Source organism: Corvus hawaiiensis, chromosome 14 (assembly GCF_020740725.1).
Source record: "Corvus hawaiiensis isolate bCorHaw1 chromosome 14, bCorHaw1.pri.cur, whole genome shotgun sequence".
In the NCBI taxonomy this organism is placed as follows: domain Eukaryota; kingdom Metazoa; phylum Chordata; class Aves; order Passeriformes; family Corvidae; genus Corvus; species Corvus hawaiiensis.
This window is the reverse complement of record NC_063226.1, coordinates 22454552-22476607: the sequence shown is the minus strand read 5'-3', so window position 1 is coordinate 22476607 and position 22056 is coordinate 22454552. Positions and strand designations below refer to the sequence as shown.

At 57.7% G+C, this 22056-nt stretch overlaps 2 protein-coding genes across 4 annotated transcripts; both read right to left on the bottom strand.

Annotated features, from left to right (window-relative positions):
• Positions 1 to 1190: 1190 nt before the first annotated feature.
• On the bottom strand, positions 1191 to 8027 carry LOC125333267 (hepatocyte cell adhesion molecule-like). Its single transcript, XM_048319093.1, has 10 exons — positions 7672 to 8027; positions 5671 to 6018; positions 4249 to 4518; positions 3680 to 3796; positions 3378 to 3479; positions 2821 to 2943; positions 2529 to 2621; positions 2163 to 2255; positions 1893 to 1950; positions 1191 to 1363 (listed from the first exon to the last, which is right to left on the bottom strand). The coding sequence occupies exons 1-10, from the start codon at positions 7724 to 7726 to the stop codon at positions 1315 to 1317; spliced, it is 1308 nt and encodes a 435-aa protein (XP_048175050.1). The 5' UTR covers positions 7727 to 8027; the 3' UTR covers positions 1191 to 1314.
• Positions 8028 to 8104: 77 nt separating this feature from the next.
• Positions 8105 to 19350, bottom strand: TMLHE (trimethyllysine hydroxylase, epsilon). Of its 3 annotated transcripts, XM_048319095.1 has the most exons (10): positions 19278 to 19350; positions 18886 to 19138; positions 15701 to 15824; positions 15222 to 15394; positions 14425 to 14601; positions 13404 to 13683; positions 12252 to 12371; positions 11477 to 11713; positions 10682 to 10820; positions 8105 to 9826 (listed from the first exon to the last, which is right to left on the bottom strand). In XM_048319095.1, the coding sequence occupies exons 4-10, from the start codon at positions 15391 to 15393 to the stop codon at positions 9695 to 9697; spliced, it is 1257 nt and encodes a 418-aa protein (XP_048175052.1). In that variant the 5' UTR covers position 15394; positions 15701 to 15824; positions 18886 to 19138; positions 19278 to 19350; the 3' UTR covers positions 8105 to 9694. The 3 variants fall into 3 exon arrangements, with proteins under 3 accessions (XP_048175052.1, XP_048175051.1, XP_048175053.1); XM_048319094.1 differs by lacking the exon at positions 15701 to 15824 and having other exon boundaries at positions 19278 to 19344; XM_048319096.1 differs by lacking the exons at positions 15222 to 15394; positions 15701 to 15824.
• Positions 19351 to 22056: the final 2706 nt, after the last annotated feature.

Here is a 22056-nt window from a genome sequence, read left to right as displayed (position 1 = left end):
GCCTGGCAGCTGCCCTGGCAGTGCCCAGGGAGGAGCTGCCTCCCAAGGAGCTGGGTCGGGGCTCACCCAGGGCTCACCCAGGGGGGATTTTTGGGGAGGTTTGGGGTTCACCTGGGGGCCTTTGGGTGCAGGGTTGTCCTCAGCAGCTGTTTGGGGTTGGAAAAGCTCCCCTGGGCTGCAGGAAGTGCGTTGGTGTGTTGTGTCAGCCAGGAACAACAGCCCCTGGCACAAGCTGGGCACGAGTTTAATCCTGCCCTGACTGAATAAATCCCAGAGTGTGCCGGATGCCCTGGGCTGGGCCCGAGGAAGAGCTTGACAGCATCCACCTCCTCCCATCCCAGTTTTTGTCCTTCCTCCACCTTTACTAGTGGTAAAGCCAGGATGTATTTCAAGTTACTACAGGATTACACCCAGAAAAGTATTTCATGCTATCCCAGGTGTATCTTACACAAACAGCTCAGCCACCAGCTTCAGGAGCAGCGCAAATCTGTGCTGGAAAAAGCCTCCCTCTGTGGATGATCCATGTTGGGATCCAGGGTCAGGGCACTCCTGGTGGGTCTCCCTCTCACTTAACTCCTGACACACACTGCATTCTCATCCGGGTTTTTGGAGAGCAGTCCAAACTGTGGAAAACAGGATTTCTCCCCATTTTCTTGATCCAAGAAGCCCAGGAGCTGTGATGTTCCTACACAAGGATGGGAGGATGTGGGGGGATGAGATATGAATGTGATGCTGCCGGTTCAGGCAGGAAAATCCAAGGACGAAGACAAGAAAAAATATAAATAAGGTGGATAAGGGTTAAATAATAATATGGATAAGGAATAGTGGATAAAAGGGATAAGGATCCACATTCCTGCTGGCCACGAGGAGCAAGACTTCCCCAGCCCCAGTGCACAGGCAGGACCTTGTGGGGAGCACCCAAATCCTGGCCCCATACTAAAGGGGACAGGCAGCAGATGGATTTAGGGGAAGAGCACCCCAAAACATGCCTTGAAATATCTGCCCGGGGAGCCGTGGAAGGAGGGGGAGGGTGCCTTGGGTTATCCACAAACATTAAATAAAGATAAACCAGTGAAACTCCTGCAGCTGCTGCTAAAGGGGCTTCAGGCCTTGGTTTTCCGGAGAAAGAAAGGGGAAATGTGCATTTGGCCTCCCCTGGGTCTGTTTTAATTTAAAAAAAAAAGGCAGAATCAGGTTAATTTCATGGACATTTATTACAAGGATCATAGAGGAACCAAAACTGAGAGCCCTGAGCCCACTCAACCTGGGGAAAGGCTTGGGCTGGCTCAGCTAAGGGAGAACCAGCCCGATGGATCAGCTGGGAACGGGGTCCTTGGTGCCTGGCTGGGACATTTCGAAGGAGCTGGAAGGAAGAGGAGGGGGGACAGGCTGAGCATCAAAATCCTTCCCTGGGAGGGTGGGCAGGCCCTGGCACAGGGTGCCCAGAGCAGCTGTGGCTGCCCCTGGATCCCTGGCAGTGCCCAAGGCCAGGCTGGACATTGGGGCTGGGAGCAGCCTGGGACAGTGGGAGGTGTCCCTGCCCATGGCAGGGGGTGGAACTGGATAATCTTAGAGTTCCCTTTCCACCCAAACCATTCTGTTAATCCATGAATCCAGGAGGAATTAAGGCTTGAAAGCTTCAGGCTGAGGTTGTTAGGGGGAGCTTTGAGTGGGGTCTCAAGGGCTTTGCTGGATGGGGACCCCACCAGAGTGTCCCCCTGAACCCAGCATGAACCCAGGGGCTGCCAGGCAGTGCTGGGCTGAATCTTCCTCGGGGTCTGGGTCTTACACCAAAACACAGGGTGGTTTCTGTCCTGCCTCTTTCACTTCAAGATGTACAAATTCATGTGGAAAATAGGGATTTATGTGGAAAATAGGAACAAAGGATCTACCTGACTTTGTCCGTCCAACAGACGTCACGGTCCTTCCGCCAGCCCTGCGTGGTGTGATCTGTGAAGGACAAATCTGTTCCAGATCAGGAGAAGGTGTGAGAGGCACCAAGGACGGGGTGCTGTGCTTGGGGTACCGGGGGAGGGAAACGGTCAGTGGGGCCCATTGGCCATGAGGGCTTCCAAAAGCCAAATAAAGCACTTCTAAATGATTCCTGCTGGATGGTGTGGGGACCTGGAGGCATTGGGAAGAGGATGAAGGAGCAGACTTACAGCAGAGGCCGATGGCGAGGAGCGGGAGGGCCGACACGGCCGCCGTGCTGACCACCAGGATGGTCACGTTCATGAACTCGGCGCATCCTTCTTCTGCCGCCGGAGAAAACAGGAGCCAGCACAGAGCAGGGGGAGGGGAAGGAGGAAGGTGAGTTACCACCATGAAAACACACACACACAAAATAGAAAATAAAATAGATGGAGGATGTTGAAACTGAATTTCTCTCCTGCCAAGATTTCACTTCCCCGAAAATCCCGGTTTGCTGGGTTGGTTTTTTGACATTCATCTCCAACAGCCGAATTGAAGGGACGTGGGGATGACACGAGCTGTGGCCTCGGGGCAGCCCCTGGGGGATCTCTGCTCACCGTGGCGGTGGTAGATGTTCTTGATGAGGAAGGTGGTGGTCAGCACCACGGTCACCACGGCCCCCGGCGCGGCGTAGCCCATGGTGCGCTGTGCTGCAGAGGGAGACGGGAAAAGGGATGTGGAGGAGCGTCCCAGGGTGCGGGTGGGGGGCTGGCCTCACCCAGGCTCTGCTGTGGGATCCACCAGCCTGAGTCAGCACAGGAGTTCTCATTTTAAAAAGTCAGGGATGATGTTTGGGGCAGAATAACCCCCCTTGGACCAGTTTGGGCCATCCTTGGTGGAGCCGCTCACCCTTTTTGCTCTTCAGATGGTTGAAATCCGTGGGCTGGAAAATGACGGTGGTGGCCACTAGGAAGGTGACCACGGTGAGGTAGCTCAAGGCGATCTCGGGCAGGATGACAGCAACAGAAGGGCCTGAAAGACAACGGGACGAGGCAGAGACCCCGATGTTACACTGCCACCCCTGTCATCACCTGGTAACCCTGCATTACATCCCTCCCCACCCTCCTCTGACTCCCAGCCTTTCCTTGCAAGCGGCCTCTCCATTCTCTGATCATTTTACTGTCCTTGGGACTCATCCTGGGAACGGGCTTGGGGAAAAGGGGAATAACTGCATCAATTGTCCAGGGGGTGCGTAATGCACGTGGTGGCGCAGGCTCCCCCCGACCTGGAGATCACACCTGGAGATCACACCTGGATCACGAATTGCTCTGCAGGGGTCAATCACCCCACACTCCACGGCCTGACTCCCCTGTCCCCCCTGCCTCCCTCTCTGGGCCCCACCGGACTCTGCATCTCCCACGGGGTCTGTCCTCCCTCCCTCCAGACCGCCCCGCAGCCCCTCTGACCTTCCTGCCACATCCAGAGGATGCCGGCGGTGCCATCCAGGATGCAGGCGATGCACACCAACCCGCAGGTGTAGGAGCTGAGCCACCTCCAGAGCTCCCCCCCTAAAACCCAGGGCAGAGCGGGGTGAGCGCTGTGACCTCCGGGAACCCCGTGCCAGCCACCAGTCCCTCCTCAGGGTGGGGCGCAGCCCGTGCCCACCCCGATGCTGTGGGGTATCCCAGGACCTGGGGGTTCCCGCAGCAACGCTCTTTGCTCTCCCCCACCAGACAAGGGAAAGGGGGTCCCGCTGCCCCCAACTCACTTATCCTGAGCTTTTCGGACTGGCAAACGGGAATAATTAATCCCCAGGCCGAGACAACAGCGAAGACCACAGCGACCACCGCAATCCTCAGGGTGTCCTTCAGGAGACGGGAGAGACCTGGGAAAGAGCGACCCCGAGGGACAGGACACGGGACATCAGCAGGACCAGCGCCACCGGCTCTGGTGGCCGCAGGCATCCTCCATCACCTCAGGGATGCTCCGTTTATCTCCCAGCTGGTGGCCAAATACCCTTCATGAGATGTCCAGCCTGGGGTGGGTGCTCCCCACAGGCTTCCCGGCCGCCCTCCCGCCCGTGTCCTGCTCACATCACCTTGGCCAAGGGCCATCATTTTGGAGCTGCTCCCAGAGGGAACGGCCGATCTCCTGCCAAGGACTGTGCCTGGGTGGGATCAGGGACTGGGAATGGCTGCGGATCATCCCATGATGGGCAGCTCCTGTCCACAGCGTGTGGGCACCACCCCCCGGGGAAGGAGGCTGAGGGAGGGGATGGAACCCCTGAGGCATCCCCAGGGAAGGGTGGGGGGCAGGAGGAGCAGTGGGAGGTGAGACCTTCAATGGTGACGTTCAGGGAGCTCTCCTGCCAGCTTATCCCGTTGCTGGCGTTGCAGGAGTAGGAGCCGCAGTCCAACCTCTGGGCTGGCCTCAGGTACAGAACGCTGCGGCTGCTGGAGAGCCGGGAAACTCTGGCTGGGGGAAGTGGCTGCCCATCCTTCTTCCAGGTGATGTTGTCCACTCTGCCCTCTGCCACCTCACAGACAATCTTGCCAGTGGCCCGAGCCAGGAGAGCGCTGGTCCAGAGCTGAGGGCGGGACACGGACCCTGGAAAGGGAACAGAGGCCCCAGCACTTCTCTCAGACACAGAACCACAAAATGGTTTGGGGTGTGAGGGACCTTAAAGCTCATCCCATACCACTCCTGCCCTGGGAAGGGACACCTTCCCCTATCCCAGGCTGCTCCAAGCCCCAGTGTCCAGCCTGGCCTTGGGCACTGCCAGGGATCCAGGGGCAGCCACAGCTTCTCTGGGCACCCTGTGCCAGTGAACGTGACCTGGAGCATCCCTGATGGGCCCGTGGGCTGCAACTGCCACCACAGCATTTCCCTGGGGAAGTCCATCCTGCTGCTGCACTTTGCAGGACTGGTTTTTTTCCAGTTGAATCACTGCTTTTAATGGATGTGGGTAAATACGGAGCGTTTCGAAATGCGTCAGGAAATGAGAAAATAGCAGGGAAGGCAGCAGATCCCACTTGGATTGCGTGTGGTTGGAGGGAGAGGTGGGTGGTGAAGGGCTGCGGTGGCATTATGGCCATGGAGCGATCAGTGAGAGGCTGGATAAGCCGGAGCAAATGAAGGGAATTGCTGGGAGCAGTGCTGAGGAGGGACTTCTGGGCCCTTTCAAGTGCCTCTTTTCTCTGTGCTGGCAGCTGGCGCCTGCAGAGGGCAAGGGGGACAGCCTGGGCTGAGGGGTGGTGGCTTCTCCAGAAACCTCAGCTCCGCTGGCTCTGCCAGGTGACCCCTGGCAAAGGGCTCGGGGGAGGAACCCTGCAGGTGGCAGAGTCACAGCAGCCCACCAGTCCCTCCCTTACCCCGCTGGTCCCTCCGTGCTCCCACCAGTTCTTCCATCCTGTTACTAGTCCCTCCATCGTCCCTTTATCCTCCCATCAGTCCCTCCAGCCCTGCACTGAAGTGTGGAAAATGGGAGGGGATTGCCTTTCCAGGATGGAACTTGTCCCTCTGTCCCAGCCAGGCCCTTGGAAAGTCTCACTGGGCAGCACATCCAGATCTGCTCCCCTAGGACGGGTTGGGAACCTCTTTCCAGGGTCTCCACACAGGACAGGTGCAAACACGCTCAGGACTGGCCCATCAGCCCTGGCTCAAATCCCTTCTCCAACCCCCCTGGTCTGGCTCCTGGTCCCTGTGCAAATTCTTCTTGGATCCATCGCCCCACTCCTCCCTCCCAGCCCCAGCACTCACGGAGGACTTCCAGCTGGATTTCCCGGCTCTTCCTGTCTCCTGTGCTGACAGTCACTCTGTAGGTGCCACTGTCGCTTTCCTGGACATCCTCCAGCGTGAGTGATCCATTGGATGGATGGAAAGCGGCTCGTCCTGCGTAGGGGGCGTGGATGGCGGGGGGGTGAGCCCCGCCACGGTGCTGCAGGATGGTGTGGGAGCTGCTGCCACTGCGGAATTCCCACTGCATGGAATCGCTGTGGGTGACGTTGTCCAGCCCAGGGAGCAGCACGGAGGATCCCACCGCAGCCGTGGCTCTCTGCTGGGGAGGTTCCGCTGCCTCCAGAGCCGGAGGGAACGGCACCAGCAGCCCTGGAGGGAGGAGAGGGGTGGGGATGGGGCTGGGAGAAACTGCTCCGGGGAAAGGTGTCCCTTTGGTGGAATGAGCTTCTCCTACCTGGGTTTTTGTCATACTGACCTGATATCCAGGGCTCATTCCCAATGCATAGAGCCCTGGAATGGTTTGGGTTGGAAGGGAACTCAAAGCCCGTCTCATTCCAACTCTGCCACCCACAGTGACACCTTCCCCTAGACCAGGCTGCTCCAAGCCCTGTTCAGCCTGCCTTTGAACACTGCCAGGGGTGGGACAGCCACAAAATTCCTGGTCTTGTTTGGGGCTGAATGTGTCCACATGCTCCCAGCAGTGCAGGATGCAGCCATCTTCCCGAAATTTCTGGGCTTGTCACGACTGGGGCTCTAAGAGCTGCTCAAGGACTTTAGGAGGAGCTGCTGTGGGGAGGTCACAGCTCCCAGAGCCCCATCCCCAGTAAAGAGGATTCCAGGAAAGAGGAGAGGGGCAGGAAGGGGCAGAGGGAGGGGGAGAGCTCCCAGCTCCTGTGGCTCTGGAGCCGGGCAGGGTGGCCCAGGGATCCTCACAGGCTGTGTTTGCTCTCGGCCCTGTCTCTCAGCTCCTGCCCTGATAAGCACCTGTTCCCCTACATTCCCACTGCACCTGCCAGGCAAACGGCCCTGGAAACTCCTGCTGCTCCCACAGGGAATGGTGCAGCACAGGTGGGAAGGAAAAGAAGTGGGACAATCCAGGTGAATCAAGTTCATCGGGAGATTTTAATTTCTCTCACTTATAACCTCAAAAGGCAGGTGTTTTCATGCCTGCCTGCCCCCAAAGTGTAGATGTGGAGGAAGAAAATACAATTTAATTACTAAAAAGTCTTTTTCTCTGAAAAATGTCCTTTTTTTCTGCTGAGAAAACACTATTTCTAGAGAACAGAACCATGAGCTGAAGGAAAGAGGAAAACACTCAATCTTTTACAGCTGCAATGGCCAAAACTCATCCTACAGACACTGAGAGCTCCCTGACACCATCCCAAAATCAAGCTGTGGGGTACTGGGCTTCCTTTCTATTTTAGATGCTCATCCTGAAAACCTCCGTCCATTTGGATCCAGCACAGGCTGCCCAGAGCAGCTGTGGCTGCTCCATCCCTGGAAATGTCCAAGGCCAGGTTGGGCAGGGCTTGGTACATCCTGGGGGTGGAATGGGATGAGCTGCAAGGTCCTTTTCCACCCAAACCCTCCTGTCATTCCACGGTCTGTGTTTCAAGGCAGCCAGTGCCTATTGAAGGAGCACAGTGAAAATGCTCACACGAGTTTGACTGCAGTAAAGTTTGTGGCTTTAAAAACATCACGTATCTTTACATACATATTTTTGACACAAACACACGTGCTAACACATATCCCTCTGTTTCTGTGTCAGCACACCCATCAGCCCCACCACAAATCTGGCTGCAGCAGACTTTTATCCCCGGAGCTGTGCCTGGCTCTTCCTCCTCCTCTCCCCCTGGACAAACGCACCTTTGCCTTCCACGTTAAGCCTTTTACCCACCTAAAGAGTCTGGCCCAGAGCTCCCCACGCTCGGCTCCGAAGGGGTTTGGAAGAGGCGAGGACCCGGCGTGGAGCCCCGGGGCCGGCCCCGGCTCCCAGCCCAACCCAGCCCGGGGCCACCTTACCTGCGAGGAGCACCCAGGCGGTGCCCAGCAGCTCGGCGGGACGGCACAGCAGCATCTGCCAAGGGAACACGGCCCCAAATCGCCCCGATCTCAAATATCCCCTTGAAAACCCACGCCGTGCTGAGAGCCGCAGGTGCGGCTGTACCGTGGGGGCTGAGCCCTGGGATGGATTCCCGGTGCCGCGGGTATTCCCAGCCTGTTCTCCTGCCGATGGCTCCCCTCCCTCGGCGCCGATTCCCCTCCCAGAGCCCTTCCGGGCAGCAGCGGCAGCTCCCGCTGTCCCCGCGCCGGCCGCTCCCCGGCTGGGAAGGAGCTGCCGCTGGCTCCGGCACCGCGCCGGGATCGATCGGCGGCTCCGGCGGCACCGCTCACCTTTGGCCCGGGGGGCCGGCGACACCTTTTGGTGGAAAATACCCTTTCTGTGGGCAAACCATTCTCTTTTTTGTACAAGCTTTTATTAATATCGTTGTGATTATGGCGATTCCTTCAGTAAATTGTGACTCCAACTCAGAATCTCTCCTAGTGTTTTTCCTCCACTACGGAAAGGGAGTGGCTGGAGGGGGCTTAATTTTCCTGCTGAGTTTTAAAATCGGCACAGCTGGCTCTGCTCCGAGGAGAATCCAGGCTCCTGCCGGGATCCAGGGCCGCCAGTGGGAGCAGCATCTCCCAGGGCAGCTCACCAGGCACCACCTGCCCAGCCTCGGCTCAGAAATCCCTCTGAGCCCTGCCGACTCCCCGCGGCTCACTGGGGATGGGAAGCACTGGGAACACTGAGACTGGGAGCATCAGGGAGCTCACCCCACAGCCAGAGCAGATTCCAGGAGTGTCCTGGCGCCGGGATCTCTACATTCAGTGTTTGGATTGAACAAAGGCAGCAGGTTTAGCACTGTGCACCTGCCCTGAGGACACAGAGCACCTCACACAGCACAGCCAGGGGGAGCGGGCCCAGCCCTGCCTTAGGGTCTGGTCAGAGCAGAGGGAACACCCCAAAATATAGGGCAGAATGAAAAATTCGGTAACAGCACGATTTGCTTTTGCTCCTTACCCCGTGGCCCTTCAGTGTGTCACATCTCAGTTTACTTCCCCAGCTCCCAGAAGCTGAAAGGCACCTCTGAGTTACACTCAGAGTAGGAGAATTTTGGGGAAAAAATACACCCAAAGAGTGAGGTTTGTGCAGCAGAGAGTGTGATGGTGACCTAAGGCCGATTCCTTAAGAAAGGATGGAAGAGGAGGCACGGAGGGAAGTTTGTCAGAAGCCCTGTGGCTGCTGAGCGTTGCCCTCAACACAAGTGCAGTGCAACAGGCAGACGGAACTGCAGCACAGCAGGACTGGAAGCCAAGGAAAAGTGGGAATTCCATCCCTCACCTAACATGGTCACCTCTGCTTCCCAACATGCAGATCTTGCTGCTTTCCCTTTCCCTTTTCTCTAACCTAAACCTTCTCAGAAATGCCCAAAGTACACCAGGATCTCTCCAGGCAGCTTGGCTTGGATCAGTGATAAAGAGACAAGACCCCAGAGATTTCCATTCTGCTCTCCTAAAAGTACCCAAAAACTGGCAGCTGAAAAAAAGGCCAAACAGGGAATAATGCAAAGCTTCCAGATCCTGAAGGCACGTGCTTGGAGGAGCACTTCCCGAGGAGGGATTAACCCAGCTGAGCCACCCTGGCTGCGAGCACGGACAGCAAGAGCTGCCTGTGCTCAAAGGCAGAGCGTGGTCCCAAAAAATGGTCCCACAACCTTTGGTTTCCCCCTCTCCTGAGCAAGCCCTGGGAGCTGCTTGGGGAGGGTGGAAGTGTCTGAGGTATTGCAGTGTCTTTGTGGTGCTGAGGCACCGGCACAGAGGGCCTGGAGTGTCTGGGGGGCACCAGCTCAGCCGGCCTGGCACGGAGCGGGGTTGGCGGCTCCTGCCTCTCCCAGGGGTGGGACTGGGGGGCTCCTGCCTCTCCCAGGGGTGGGACTGGGGGGCTCCTGCCTCTCCCAGGGGTGGGACTGGGGGCTGCCCGGCTCCCTGGAGGGCTGAGCTAGGCCTGCAGCCCCAGCAGGCGGGCGGTGTTCAGCACGTCGTCCCTCGTCAGGTAACAGCCGCAGAGCTGCCGGTACCCCGTGAACGCTTCCCGGCCGTGCAGGACACGCCAGTTATCCACAAACAGGGCCTGCAGGGAAGGGAAAAGGGCATCAGGAGGAGAGAAACCACAGCAGGCAGGGCCAGGAGCCTCTGGCAGGCAGGTCCTGGGGATCCCTGAAGACTGGAAAAGCAGGTAAGGGTGTGCCACAGTGGGCATGAGCCTCCTGTTCCACACTGGCACTGGTGAGGCTACAGCCAGCTGCTCATGGCATCCAGCACAGCTCTTTCTGGAGCCAGCCCAGAAACACATTTTGGGGTTTCTTTGCTTTTCTACTGGAGAGGAGATAGTTCACCAGCAACAGACAGTGGCCATCTTGTCACTGAATCCCAGAATGCTTGGGTAGGAAGGAACCTTAAAGCCCATCTTGTTCTACCCCCTGCCATGGGCAGGGACACCTTTTCACTGCTGCTTCAAGCCCCATCCAACCTGGGTTTGAACACTTCCAGGCATGGGGCAGCCCTGACCTCCTGCCTCTGCAGTGTCACCTACCCATGCAACGGCTCAAATAAAACCTCAGAACTGTAATTTCTTCTGGAAGAAGTGAAAGCCTGAACATTTAGTGTTCCAGCCTCTCTGCTCCTGAGGATTCTCATTTCAGAGGCTGGAAACTGGGACTAACTTTCCTCGGAGGCAGAGCTTGAACTACACATCTCTGCCCCACCTGGAAGCTCATGCTGCTTCAGGAAAGGAGGGAAACACACACACAGAGGCACTACTGTAACTTCAGAGCACCCAGAAAGAGGAAAACTGCTGGATCTGGCAGTGCCCAGACACTGGCACACCCACAGAGCACCCTGCCTTTCTCCCTGTGCCAAACCCACAGGATTCAGCTCCCAAGTCCCACCCTGGACCAATCCCAGAGGATGCAGCTCCAGGTCCCACCTTGCCTGGCTTCAGCTTGACCCAGAGCTCGTTGTCGGGCCGGCGCAGCTCGGCGGTGAGGGCGCGGTGCGCGTGGTACCAGCGGCGCACCACGTCATGGGGCACCGTGTTGATCACGGCACGGTCATAGTTGTTGTACCTGCAGGGAGAGCAGAGACAAGAGACTGCCCAACGTGGCTCCAGCTGCTTCCAAGAGAACCTCAGGAGCCCGTGGGATTAGCTGGTATTTAAGGGAGGCTGTGGAGGTGACCAGAGAGGTTGTGCTGCCAGCACAGGACTTTTGGGAACACGGCACTGAGGGCAAGAGGAGTTTACTATCAAGTGTAAACCTGTTCTTCCTGGTTTTCCATGGAAAGACATGGCAAGACTGAGAGCCGTTTAGAATGGAAGTGCAGAGCAGTGCTGGACAACCTCCAGAACGGAGCCAAACTGTAGTTTCAAAAATCAGCCCAAGATCCCTTTGGAAGGGCTCACTGTGCTCTCCCTGCTCCCTGCGTGGCAGGAGAGTTTCTAGGGGCTTCTCCAGAGAAGGGCTGAATTCTTCTGCATCTCGAATGGAATGGGATGAGGGCTTGGAGCTGAAGGGAGAATGCCAGGAGTGAAAAATCAAAGCTCAGCACCGACACCCATCTCTGTATCAGCGGTGCTGACGCTTCCTCTAAAGCGGGAGGAACACAGGGTGCTCTGTGGTTTCACCCCTGCTCCTCAAAGACACACTCACTTTTAGTCCATGGAATGTCCTGGAAAACCACCCCCACAAGGTGCTCTCCTCCCCAGAGGCCTCCTGGGCGTTACCTGATGAGGTAAAGCTCGTTGTTCCAGGGGTACACGTTGAGCACCGGCCCCACTCCGATCATGTGGTTGTGGCAGCCGCCCACGCTCTCCACGTACTCGTGCTTGAGGGGCACCTTGGCGAGCAGCTCGAAGTGCTCCGGGGCCCGGCGCAGCACCTGCTCGGCCGCGTGGAACCCGTCCACCAGCAGCGTCCGCCCGCCCGTGCCCTCGTGCTTCAGGCAGTGGAACACCTGGATGCTGCGTGGAGACACAATCCAAGAGGAATGACCATGGCTGCCTGTCCCTGGGCAGAAGGTGCTCCCCAAGGACACGGCCAGGTGTGGGTGGATGCACCACCTGCACCTGCTGCTTCTCCGGACCCAATCCCACGCGTTTTGCTGGGTGAGGAGGCAGCAAACTGCCTGTGCTGCTTCCCGAACCCAGTGACATGAGTCTGGGAGACCTCAGGAGCTGCAGGATGAAGCCCATGTCGGCCAAAATCCAAACCCAGAGAGGCTGTGGCTGCCCCATCCTTGGAAGTGTCCAAGGACAGGCTGGATGGGGCTTTGAGCAACCTGGGATAGTGGAAGGTGTCCCCTGCACGGGGTGGGACTGGATGGGCTTTAACATAAACCAATCTGGGATTCTGTGATCAGACAGGCCCCAGAATTGCGGCAGTACATCCCATCAGGAGCTCTGGAGACAAGGACATTGTGCTGGCATTGCTGTGGCTCCCTCCTGCTCCTGCCCCCCGTGTCTGGGCAGCAGCAGCAGCAGCAGCAGCAGCAGCTCGTACCCGCAGGGCTCCTGGAAGTAGGTGGTGTCCGTGTGCCGATCCAGGGCCAGCTTGGTGTAGGCTGTGTCTCCCCGGGAGAAGTCAGAGGTGAAGTACCACATCCTGCCATAGATGGTCTCCCTGGAAAACAGACGGGCACTTATCACGGATCAGTGTCCGGGTAAGGCACAGCCTCCCCTGCACTTGAGTTATTCCCCTCTGTCCCATGCACAGAGTCATTAAAGCAACTTCACAAAATTCAACTGTGAAAATTGTCAGGGATGGTGCTTCTAATCCCTCTTCTGGTGTTCGACTCCTCTTTTTCCTCCCCAAAAGGCTGCTGGTGACGAGTCTTCCCCTCCACAAATGCTAATGTTTCCACACCAACCATCATCCCCAATCATGGAAGTGACACGAGGAGCTGCCTGAGTGCAGCCAGCCCTTACCTGTATCCACACAGGGCTGCCCAATAATTCCATTCCTTCTTCCCAGAACCCTGCTTTCACTACCTCCCTCTGCCAGCAAGAACAGCAGGGAAGGGACAGCAGGCAAGGCCAAACAGCACTCGGGGGCTACAGGGGGAGGGTGCCTGGAGACAAAAGCTGGCTGGATATTCCCTGGAGCCCCTTGTTTCTATGTCATTAACAGGAATCCCTTCTTTTCCAATGGGCCCAGGCAAATCAAACTTTCTACAGCTTGGACAAGGCCCCAAACTCAGCCCCTGGCCTGCCATGCTGGTCACAGCCAGCACAAACTCCTCTCATTGCTTTTATTTAGCAAGAGCTCCAACTTGTTTTTGATCTCCCTGGCTCCCAGGGCCAGGCTGCCCTCACGACCCCTCAAGTCATAACAGGAAACGTCTCTCCTTGCAAAGCTCTGCTCTTCCCAGACAGCCACTTCCTTCAGCCCCTCCCCTCTGCACAGTCCCACTATCACAAAAGTCATTGGATGCTCTGGGGCAGCTCCATAACTGAGTGACTCCCAGCTCTCCCATAAAGCAGATCCCACAGTGGGAACCTCCATCCCAGGTGAAGTGGAGCAGCCAGAGGCTGTAGAAGACCCAGAGCGTTTGTCTGCAAACCAGGCTGTGGCACAGAAAACACAGGGTAAGGAGGCAGCAGCTTTCCAAACAAAAAGAGAACAAGCCTACCCTTCCCAGGATAGCCCAGATACCTGATGATGCTGATCCTCTCTGCCAAGATTTCCGTGTCCTCCTTGGTGGGAGTGACATTCTCCACAAAAGCAATCCCATACAACAAGAAATTCTGCAGGAATTCCTTCAGCCCCTCGTCTGTCTCCAGGAAGCTCCGGCAGTCGACGGAGGGGACCTGGGCTTGCTGGTAGATCTCAGCATTCCAGAGGATCCGGGGGTGCATGACCTGCTGCTTCTGCCCCTCGTAGCTGTTCCTCACCAGCCACTCCAGCCCGTACCGTGTCACGTGTCCGTCCGGCCCTGGCACAGGGGCAAGGGCAGAGTCACCAAATGCCACTGACCAGCCTGAAATCGTGGCACCCGTCAGCCCAGGACAGGCCTCACCCTTGTCACCTGTCTGGGGATGGGCTCTTTGCACCCTGCTGTCACCCAAAATAGCATCTGTAAGGGCACGAGTCCTAAAGGTGTTGCCACTGCTGCCGCAACTCCAAATTCAGGGCGGCTGCAACTCCCTTCCAGTTTGGGGTGGCTGCAACAGCTCCCTCCAAATTCAGGGCAGCTGCTGCAACCCCCTCCAAATTCCCAGCCAACCATCTGCAGTGGTTTTGGCTTTTGCTGACAGGACTCCAAGGACAATCAAAGCTCTGAAGTCAAGCCCTCAAGTAAAGGCAAGCTCCACCAAAAGGAAGAAAGCAGCTGGGAAAGTGAGGAGAAAGGATGGAAAATGGGCATCGTGAGCAGGGCTGACAGCTGCTCACACAGGCCAAGGAAGGAAAGAGAACCAACCGTGCCATGCCCCATCTGTTCACCACCTGCACTGCTGGGGGAGCTTGACCAAACCAGACACTGCACACACACAGAAAGGGCTGGGGGAGGAAAACCACATCAATTTGATGCTGAGCTGTGCTCACAGCGAGAGCAGCGTTTAAAGCCTGCTCACAGCTCAGTCTCTTCCCAGACAGGCAGATTCCGGATAAAGCTGCCCTCTCCCAGCACAGAGGGATCCAGCTCCCTCCACAACAGGAGGTGCTCAGGACTCACAGGTGAGGAAGAGCGTGGTCTCGTCCACCCGCACGGCCTGGGGCCGGATGGCCAGGTCCACGCTGGCCGTGTCCAGGCTGCGCTGGTTGGTCTTGGCGTTGTAGCAGGAGGCGGAGCGGCAGTGGTCCCGCAGCCACACGAAATCCAGGCGCATCAGGGTGCTCCCGTACCTCAGCTCTGCCAGGGATGGGAGCAGAGGATGCTTTGGGGCAACAGGGAGGACAAACAAAGCCAAGAACTGAAGCCCAGTTCCACACCTTATCATCCCAATTACAGGGGATGCAGTGGTACCCCTTGACATAACTTGTCACGTGAGGAAGACCTGGCAGAGGATCTTGTCAAAGGCCTGGCTCCTTTGCTTGGAGCCACTGTGTGAAATGCTGAGCAATTCCCTTTGCTTGCAGGTGACTTGGAGTACTGAGGTCTTGCTGGCCTCAGCTGCCATCACCCTGCACAAGGTGGGGCAGGAGAGGTGGGCACACACCAGAGCTGAGGGGGTCTCTGCCATGGAGAGCCTGAGCATGGCACAGAAAATGGTGCCTGACAGGGCAAAGCTCAGACTTTGTAATCCCTGGATTTGATTACTGATTTAGCACTGCCTCACTTGTCATAGAAGACAAGGCTGCTCCATCCTGCCTTTGGGAATTCCCGAAGGAAACATGAAACAGCCCCAGTGTGCATCCCTCTAACGCAGGCTATTCCAGAAGGAAAACACAAATCATTCCAGGCAACGAGGGCTGGAAACTTTCCCTGCTGTCCCTGGTCAGAGCAGGAACACCCACACCCAGCACACCTACCGAGATGGTCCTGGTGCAGCTGCCAGGCACACCGGGGGGCCGCCGGGGCCGTGGGGCAGCAGCGCACCGGGGCAGCCGGGACGGGCCCGAGGTCCTGGGACAGCCACGGCCAGCGACGTCCGGTGCTCCCACGCTGCCCCCGGAGCAGCCACGCCAGCCTCTGGCACCACATCCTGGCAGTCAGGAGAGAGGGGACAAGGTGACTTGGATGTGATACTCTGTCCTAAACCCCAGCAGGACACAGCCCTGAGCAGACACAAAGGAGATGCCAGCAAACTGTGAGGGTGGGCAGGCCCTGGCACAGGGTGCCCAGAGCAGCTGGGGCTGCCCCTGGATCCCTGGCAGTGCCCAAGGCCAGACTGGACGAGGCTTGGAGCACCTGGGATCGTGGAAGGTGTCCCTGCCCATGGCAGGGGGTGGAATGGGATGAGCTTTAAGGCCCCTTCCAACCCAAACCATTCCACAATTCTGTGATTTACCAGGCAAAGCCATTCCAGGAGCTGTGTTCAACACTCTTGTGCAAAACAGTGGCAAAGCCTCATCTCTGAGGGTCTTGTCCCCCCTCCAGCATTCCCAGTTTGAATTCACCATTCCTGGATGGAACTGCAGCAATTGGGGAAGCAAAGTGACCTTGGTTAGGGAAGCAGTAACAGAGGAATCCAGTAATTAGGTCAGTTCTAGAAAAAGCAGGCAAAACAATGAGGAGGAGGAAGATCTCTGCTGCTGGTGAAGGACACAGCTGGCATGGAGGAGAAACCACCGTGATTAATTTTAGGATAGAGATTAGAAGACAATTTCTCAGAGGGAAATTTATAACAACTCTTCAGTGCAAAGAGCAAGGACAAAAACCTGACAAGTTTTAGGAGATGAAGCCTCAGTCTAAATGCCTGTCATGTTTATGAATTTCTGGGGGCCAGGTCTAAACCCAGCAGGATTTTAACAGCACTTTGAAGTGCACTGAAATGTGGTCTCTCTGGATAAGACACAGGCTCAGAAAGCATTTCTTATCCTAGACTTCTGATTTTCCCTCATTTTCTTATCTGGAGAGTCCAGGCACTGGAGCTCTGGCTGTCCACGCTGCTTCTGCTCTGCAGAGATCTCAAAAGCTGCTGATAACAACCAAATCCACAGAGGTGCCGCACTCCCAGCCAACAGCTTGTTAGGCAGGCATGAAAGAATGCAGACATCTCCAGGGAGAAGAAGTGGGAATGTTTCAGAAGAGAAGGTCTGAGATTGAGGCACACTGACACACTTCAGCCATGGAGCCCTTTCCATGAGGAATTTTCCCAACATCCAACCTAAACCTCCCCTGGCACAGCTTGAGGGTATTTCCTCTTGTCCTGTCCCTTGCTACCTGGGAGAAGAGACCAACCCCCACCTGGCTCCAGCCTCCTTTTCCAAGACATCCATTTCCTGTTCCCGCTCCCCAGCTTTGACAATCTGGGGTAGGAAAAGGAACGAGCCCCATTTGATGCACAAACCTCAGAACCAAGTGAATAAAACCTACAGCTACAAACTCCAGGAGCTGCCCCTGATGCTGATCAGCTTTAAAAGCTTAAAGAAATTATTTAAATGCCTGAACCAACGACTCACAAAGCTTAAGATTATCTGAGAGAGGGAAGCTCTGTCCAGTTCGCCTTTTGGAAAACAGAAGGAATCTTGTTTGCACACACAAACAGGACCCAAAATGCCAGGAAAGGCTCACCCACAAACCCATTTAGCACATGGCCTGTGCCTGGGGCAGCTCCAGCCTTAGTTTGATCTTTCCACACACATTTCTTTTATCTCCTCCTCTCCCAGTATCAAAACTGAGCAGAGAATTAACACAGGTAATGGGAAGTGACCCAGATAGTTAAACCTAATCAGGGACATCTCGTGCTGCTCTTACTGGAAGAAAACACCACAGGCAGCTCACTGAGAGCCTTAAATTCAATCTTTCCAAGAGATACTAAAACTAAGAGGCATTAAACCCCCCAAAATCTGTATGATTAGGGAGGATTTACATTTTTTTGTTGTTTCATCAGAGCTAACAGCTGGATGAGCTACGTGAACAGCAAACTCTCTTCCTGCACCTCCTGCTACCTCACCTTTATGCTTTACGCTGTCCAGACACCTGGGCAGCAGTGAAATGAGAGAATTCCAGAGAACATTTCCTTCAGAATTCGAAGAGAAAGGGCAGGAGGGAGAAGACATCAAGTTCTCAGTGCATAAACACACAAGCTGGGTGACACAGGAGCAGGCACAGAACACACAGGATGAAGGAGAGAAGAGTGCTGGAGGGAAAAGCAGAAACCTCAACGCTGTTGTGGTTTGAGGAATTCCCATCAGTCTCTGGAGAAAAAGGACAGGAGATGCTGTGGAAGGAGCAGAAAGGAAGGCTGGGTTTCACAGGCCCTGCAGTTTGTCTCACAAGAAACATTTTAAGGAAACAAAACTGGGTTTAACCTCTCTGAGGAAAAGCCACAGTCCCCATTCTGGGCAAAGGAAATGGTGCAAAAATGAGTGACCAAATAGTTTCAGCAACGGGAACATCTAAGAAAGGAGAAACCCCACAAATCTGGAGGCTTTCACCAGCTTTTAGCCAAACCCTCCTGGGCACGGGATGACCCCACTGCCCTCCCTGCCCTGCTCCAGCACTCCCAGCCTGTTTGTGCAGCTCCTTGGAAAAAAAATTGGGAGTTTTCCATTAAAAACATCTCGAACATTCAGCTGCTCACACTCACATGGCCATTTTTACTTCTGGAAGCACCTGGCTAGAGCCAAGGTTTCTGATCCATACAGGAAGATGTCAGTAGCACAACAGCTCAAAGTGAGAGAAGAGAATTTGGGTTTTGATGCTCTGGGATCCTTTAACCTGACAGCTCTCCCTGCAGTGAAGGAACACCAAGAAAAAGAGGAATTCTGCAAAGGCTGAGCTGCCCTGAGGGCTCTGCCAGAGCCAGAGGAGCCGAGAGCACAACCCCAGGTGACAAACCAGATCCCCCAGGATGGCAGCACCTCTTGGACAGGACACAGGCAGAGTTTAACAGCCTGAGCTGACTCAGTTAATTACAATTAATTACCACAGAGACAAAAAGCAGACTGGCTGTTCCCTGCTGAGCTCCTGCCCTCACCCTGCAGACAACTCCATCAGATCTCAGCTGTCAGGAACCAGATTCCCCTTCTAGCCCTTCCCCACATGGGATTTCAATGAAATTAAGGAGCTAATAAAGACATCCCAGGCACTGCCAGCTTCACAGCTACTTCATTTTCCTGGAAGCAAAGGGAATTATCTGCTCACCCCATGTTTCACACTGACCACCTGACTCCAGGCCCCATTCCCAGAACCTTATTCCAGCCTCCTGTTTGCATCTCTCCCAAGCAAAGCCTTTCCAGGCCACACAGCTCAACAGAAACAAGTCCCAATTCCTGTTTTTTTCCAGCAAAGCAGCCAGCCCTGGTGGTAGAACCCCCACAGAGGAGTCACTGGAATAAACTCCTATTGCTAAATCACTTGATGCTCTGGGTCCTGCCCGGGCAAAGAGGAGCCAGGCAGCTCTCCCGGGCAGGGAGGGGTTGTGTTTTTCCAGGGAATGAGGGAAAACAGCTCTGCCCACGAGCTGCAGCCTTCCATTCCTTTTCCATGGGATCGTAATCCCTGGGTGAGCCCCGGGCCCGTCGTTACCTGGGACCCTGGAGCTGGGGGATGATGGAGCGAGGCTCCAGCCGGGCCGGGGATGCGGGATGGATCACGGAGCGGCTCTGCCCGAGGGAATTCCGCAGCGTCTGCGCGGCTGCTCCCGGCTCTTCCCTGCTCCTTCCTCCTCCTCCTCCTCCTCCTCCTCCTCCTCCTCCCTGCGCCCACCAGGCCGAAAGCGCCGCTCGGAGCTTCTCCACATCAGCCGCTGCTGCCCGAGGGAACCGGCGTCTCGTTGACCCTTTAAAGAGGAAAAAAAAACAAGGAAAAAAAACGACGTTGCAAACGGGTCCCTCGCCGAGGGGGCCCAAGCGCAGCCCCCGAGCCCCGGGGCTGCGGGGCACCGCGACCGCCGTGCCCCGCCTCGGCCCCCGACCCACCTCGGCGGCTCCCCGGCCCCCCGGCGCGGCCCCGGCGCCTCGGAGAGGCGTTGCCGGGCCCCAAAGCCCGCGGGCGGCGGCGGCGCCGGGCCGGGAGCGGGGCCGGGCCGGGAGCGGGGCCGGGCCGGGAGCGCCTCAGGCCGCCCCGGGGCGGGGCCGCCGCGCCGAGCGCCGCCGCCATAGAGACGCGCGGGGCAGAGCGTCCGCAAACCATAGAGGCGGGGAGGGAGGAGGCCGGCGGGAAGCGGGACCAGACCGAAACAAGAGTGTGACGGGGCCGGGTCGGAGCGGGGCCGCCCCGGGAGGAGCAGGACGGAGCGCCGGAGGCGGCACAGAGATCGGGGAAAGGGCGGATAAAGCGCCGCGCAGCACCAGGGAGACGCGCGGGTGCCGGAGCGTGCGGACGGCGCCAGCGGTGACGGGCTCGGGGCATAGAGCGGTGCCTGCAGAGCTGCTGCCCCCTGGCGGGCAGGCGGGGAGATGGGCAGCGGGAGGGGAGCGGCGCTGCCCCGTCCCTGTCCCCGTCCCCATCCCCGTCCCTGTCCTCGTCCCCATCCCTTTCCCTTTCCCCGTCCCCATCCCTTTCCCCGTCCCTGTCCCCGTCCCCATCCCTGTCCCTGTCCCGGTCCCCATCCCTTTCCCCGTCCCCATCCCCGTCCCCATCCCTTTCCCCGTCCCTGTCCCCGTCCCCGTCCCCATCCCTTTCCCCATCCCCGTTCCTGTTCCCGTCCCTGTCTCTGCCTTTGTCCCTGTCCCTGCCTTGCCCCCGCCTCGTCCCCCTCCCTGTCCCTGTCCCTTTCCCTGCTCCCATCCCTGTCCTGTCCCTGTCCCTGCCTACCCCTTCCCCGTCACTGTTCTCCCTTCTCCTGTCCCTGTCCCCGTCCTGCCCCGCTGCAGGTGCTGCGGTGCCGGGGGTACACACACACACACACCAGCTTTTGGGTTACAAACCGCTGATTTTCATCCAAACGCACCGGAACATCGGCGTGTGCGCCGGGCTGGCAGCGGCTCCCCGCTGGAGGGCTGCCTCGGCCCGGCGGTGGCGACCGCTGCCCCTCGCCCCCCTTCCACCACCCCCGGCCCTGCGCTCCCACCGCCTCCCTGGAGAGCGTGCCCAGCCCCGGAGATGCCCCGGAGATGCCCCGGAGCATCCCGGGGAGCATCCGCCGGGACCCTCGGGGCGGTGGCTCCGGTCCCTGGTGCTCCAGGTTGTTCTGCAGCACGAAGCACCCGCAGGGATTGATTTGGTGGATCAGAAAGAGCTCCAGAGCCGAAAGTGGGAGCGGCAGGTGGCACTGGGGACACGGCGCTGGCGGCGGGGGGGAGAATAGATGACAGGTGGTGACACTGGAGCCCTTGGGGGGTTACCTGGGGATCAGGATCAACCTGTCAGGCACAGAGAATTCCAGAATGGTTTGGGTTGGAGGAGACCCTAAAGCTCATCCCGTTCCAACTCCCTACCATGGGCAGGGACACCTTCTACTACCCCAGGTTGCTCCAAGTCTCGTCCAACCTGGCACGGAACATTTCTAGGGACACCTTCCTCTGTGCTTAAACGTGATGGTGCCTCCCTGGGGTGGGAATGGGGCAGGATGAGATCCCAGCGGTGCCTTCCTGGGGTGGGAATGGGGCAGGATGAGATTCCAGCAGTGCCTTCCTGGGGTGGGAATGGGGCAGGATGAGATCTCAGCGCTGCCTCCCCGGTACCTGTGCAGACAAACTGCCCCAGGGAAGCACTGGGAGCTACTCCCCAGTGCCGCGCCGGAATTTCCATGCCTGGTTTTCCAAAATCCAGGTGTTCTGAGTCTTTCCAGCTTCCCTGCCGTGGCACTCCCGGGTGTGTGGGCAGAGGAGCCGCTCGCTGTCATTGTCCTCGCAGCGAGAGGACGCGCTGGTTCCACCGCGGATTCCTGATTTCCGAGTGTTTTTCAGGAAAGGGGTGGGGGCGGCGCCTGGAACAGGCAGAGGAGCTGTCGGGGATCTGCTGCTTCCCAAAACCTCGGTGCAGCTCCCGCGGGAGATAAGTTAGTCACTGGGTGAGCTCACGGCAGAGGCATCCCGGCCTCCATGAGAACTTGTCGCGGGCCCTTCCCGGGGTGCGATCGCGCCCCGGTACCGGCTCCCGGGAGGAGGCAGCGGATGCGATGAGCAGCCTGGTGCTCGGCCCTTCCTGGCAGGAAGCCCGGGTCCCTGTCCCTCCGTGCCCGGGCACAGCCCCTCAGACCAGCGGGGACTCACCGGGTGCCCGCGGGATCCAGACGTGTTCCCGACGGGAGCGACGGATGCGAGCAGGCGGGATCAAACTGTGCCTCAGCTGAAGGGCTGGGGGCCCTGGGGGGCTCTGGGGAGGGGAGATCCCTCTCCCGTGGTGTCCCACTGGCTGCATTTGGGATGGGCAGTGCAGCAGCATTGGGGTGTCCCGTGGGTTGTGCTCATGGGGTTGTTTCTCTTCAGGATGTGGAGCACGGTGGTCTCTGGAGCTCACTGGGATTTGTGGTTCCTCCTGTGCCCCACAGGGCCCCGTGGGACAGGGACAGGCAGCGCCGGGACCCTCCTGGAGGAGGCTGACGTGCCCCCCAGGAACGTGGTGCTCTGGGGATGCACCTGCTGCTTGGCCTCAGCACGTAGGAACGCATGTGCTGGGAAAGAGAGTGCCTGGGAACTTTCTGGGGATTTCCCAGGGAGAGCTGGGATCTGGGAATTTTCTGCCCTCCCCTTTCTCCCCTCCTTCCTCACTCACACGCTGCTCCCGGGGTCACAAACGGCTTTAAAAAAAGCA

Coding starts and splice junctions, on each gene's coding strand:
- TMLHE (XM_048319095.1), bottom strand. CDS start 15,393: ATGTGGTGCCAGAGGCTGGCGTGGCTGCTCCGGGGGCAGCGTGGGAGC. Junction 13,684..14,424: donor GACCACGCTCTTCCTCACCT/GTGAGTCCTGAG, acceptor CCCCTGTGCCAG/GGCCGGACGGACACGTGACA. Junction 10,821..11,476: donor AACGAGCTTTACCTCATCAG/GTAACGCCCAGG, acceptor CTCTCCCTGCAG/GTACAACAACTATGACCGTG.
- LOC125333267 (XM_048319093.1), bottom strand. CDS start 7,726: ATGCTGCTGTGCCGTCCCGCCGAGCTGCTGGGCACCGCCTGGGTGCTC. Junction 6,019..7,671: donor CGCCTGGGTGCTCCTCGCAG/GTAAGGTGGCCC, acceptor TCCTCCCTCCAG/GGCTGCTGGTGCCGTTCCCT. Junction 3,480..3,679: donor GTCCGAAAAGCTCAGGATAA/GTGAGTTGGGGG, acceptor CCTGGGTTTTAG/GGGGGGAGCTCTGGAGGTGG.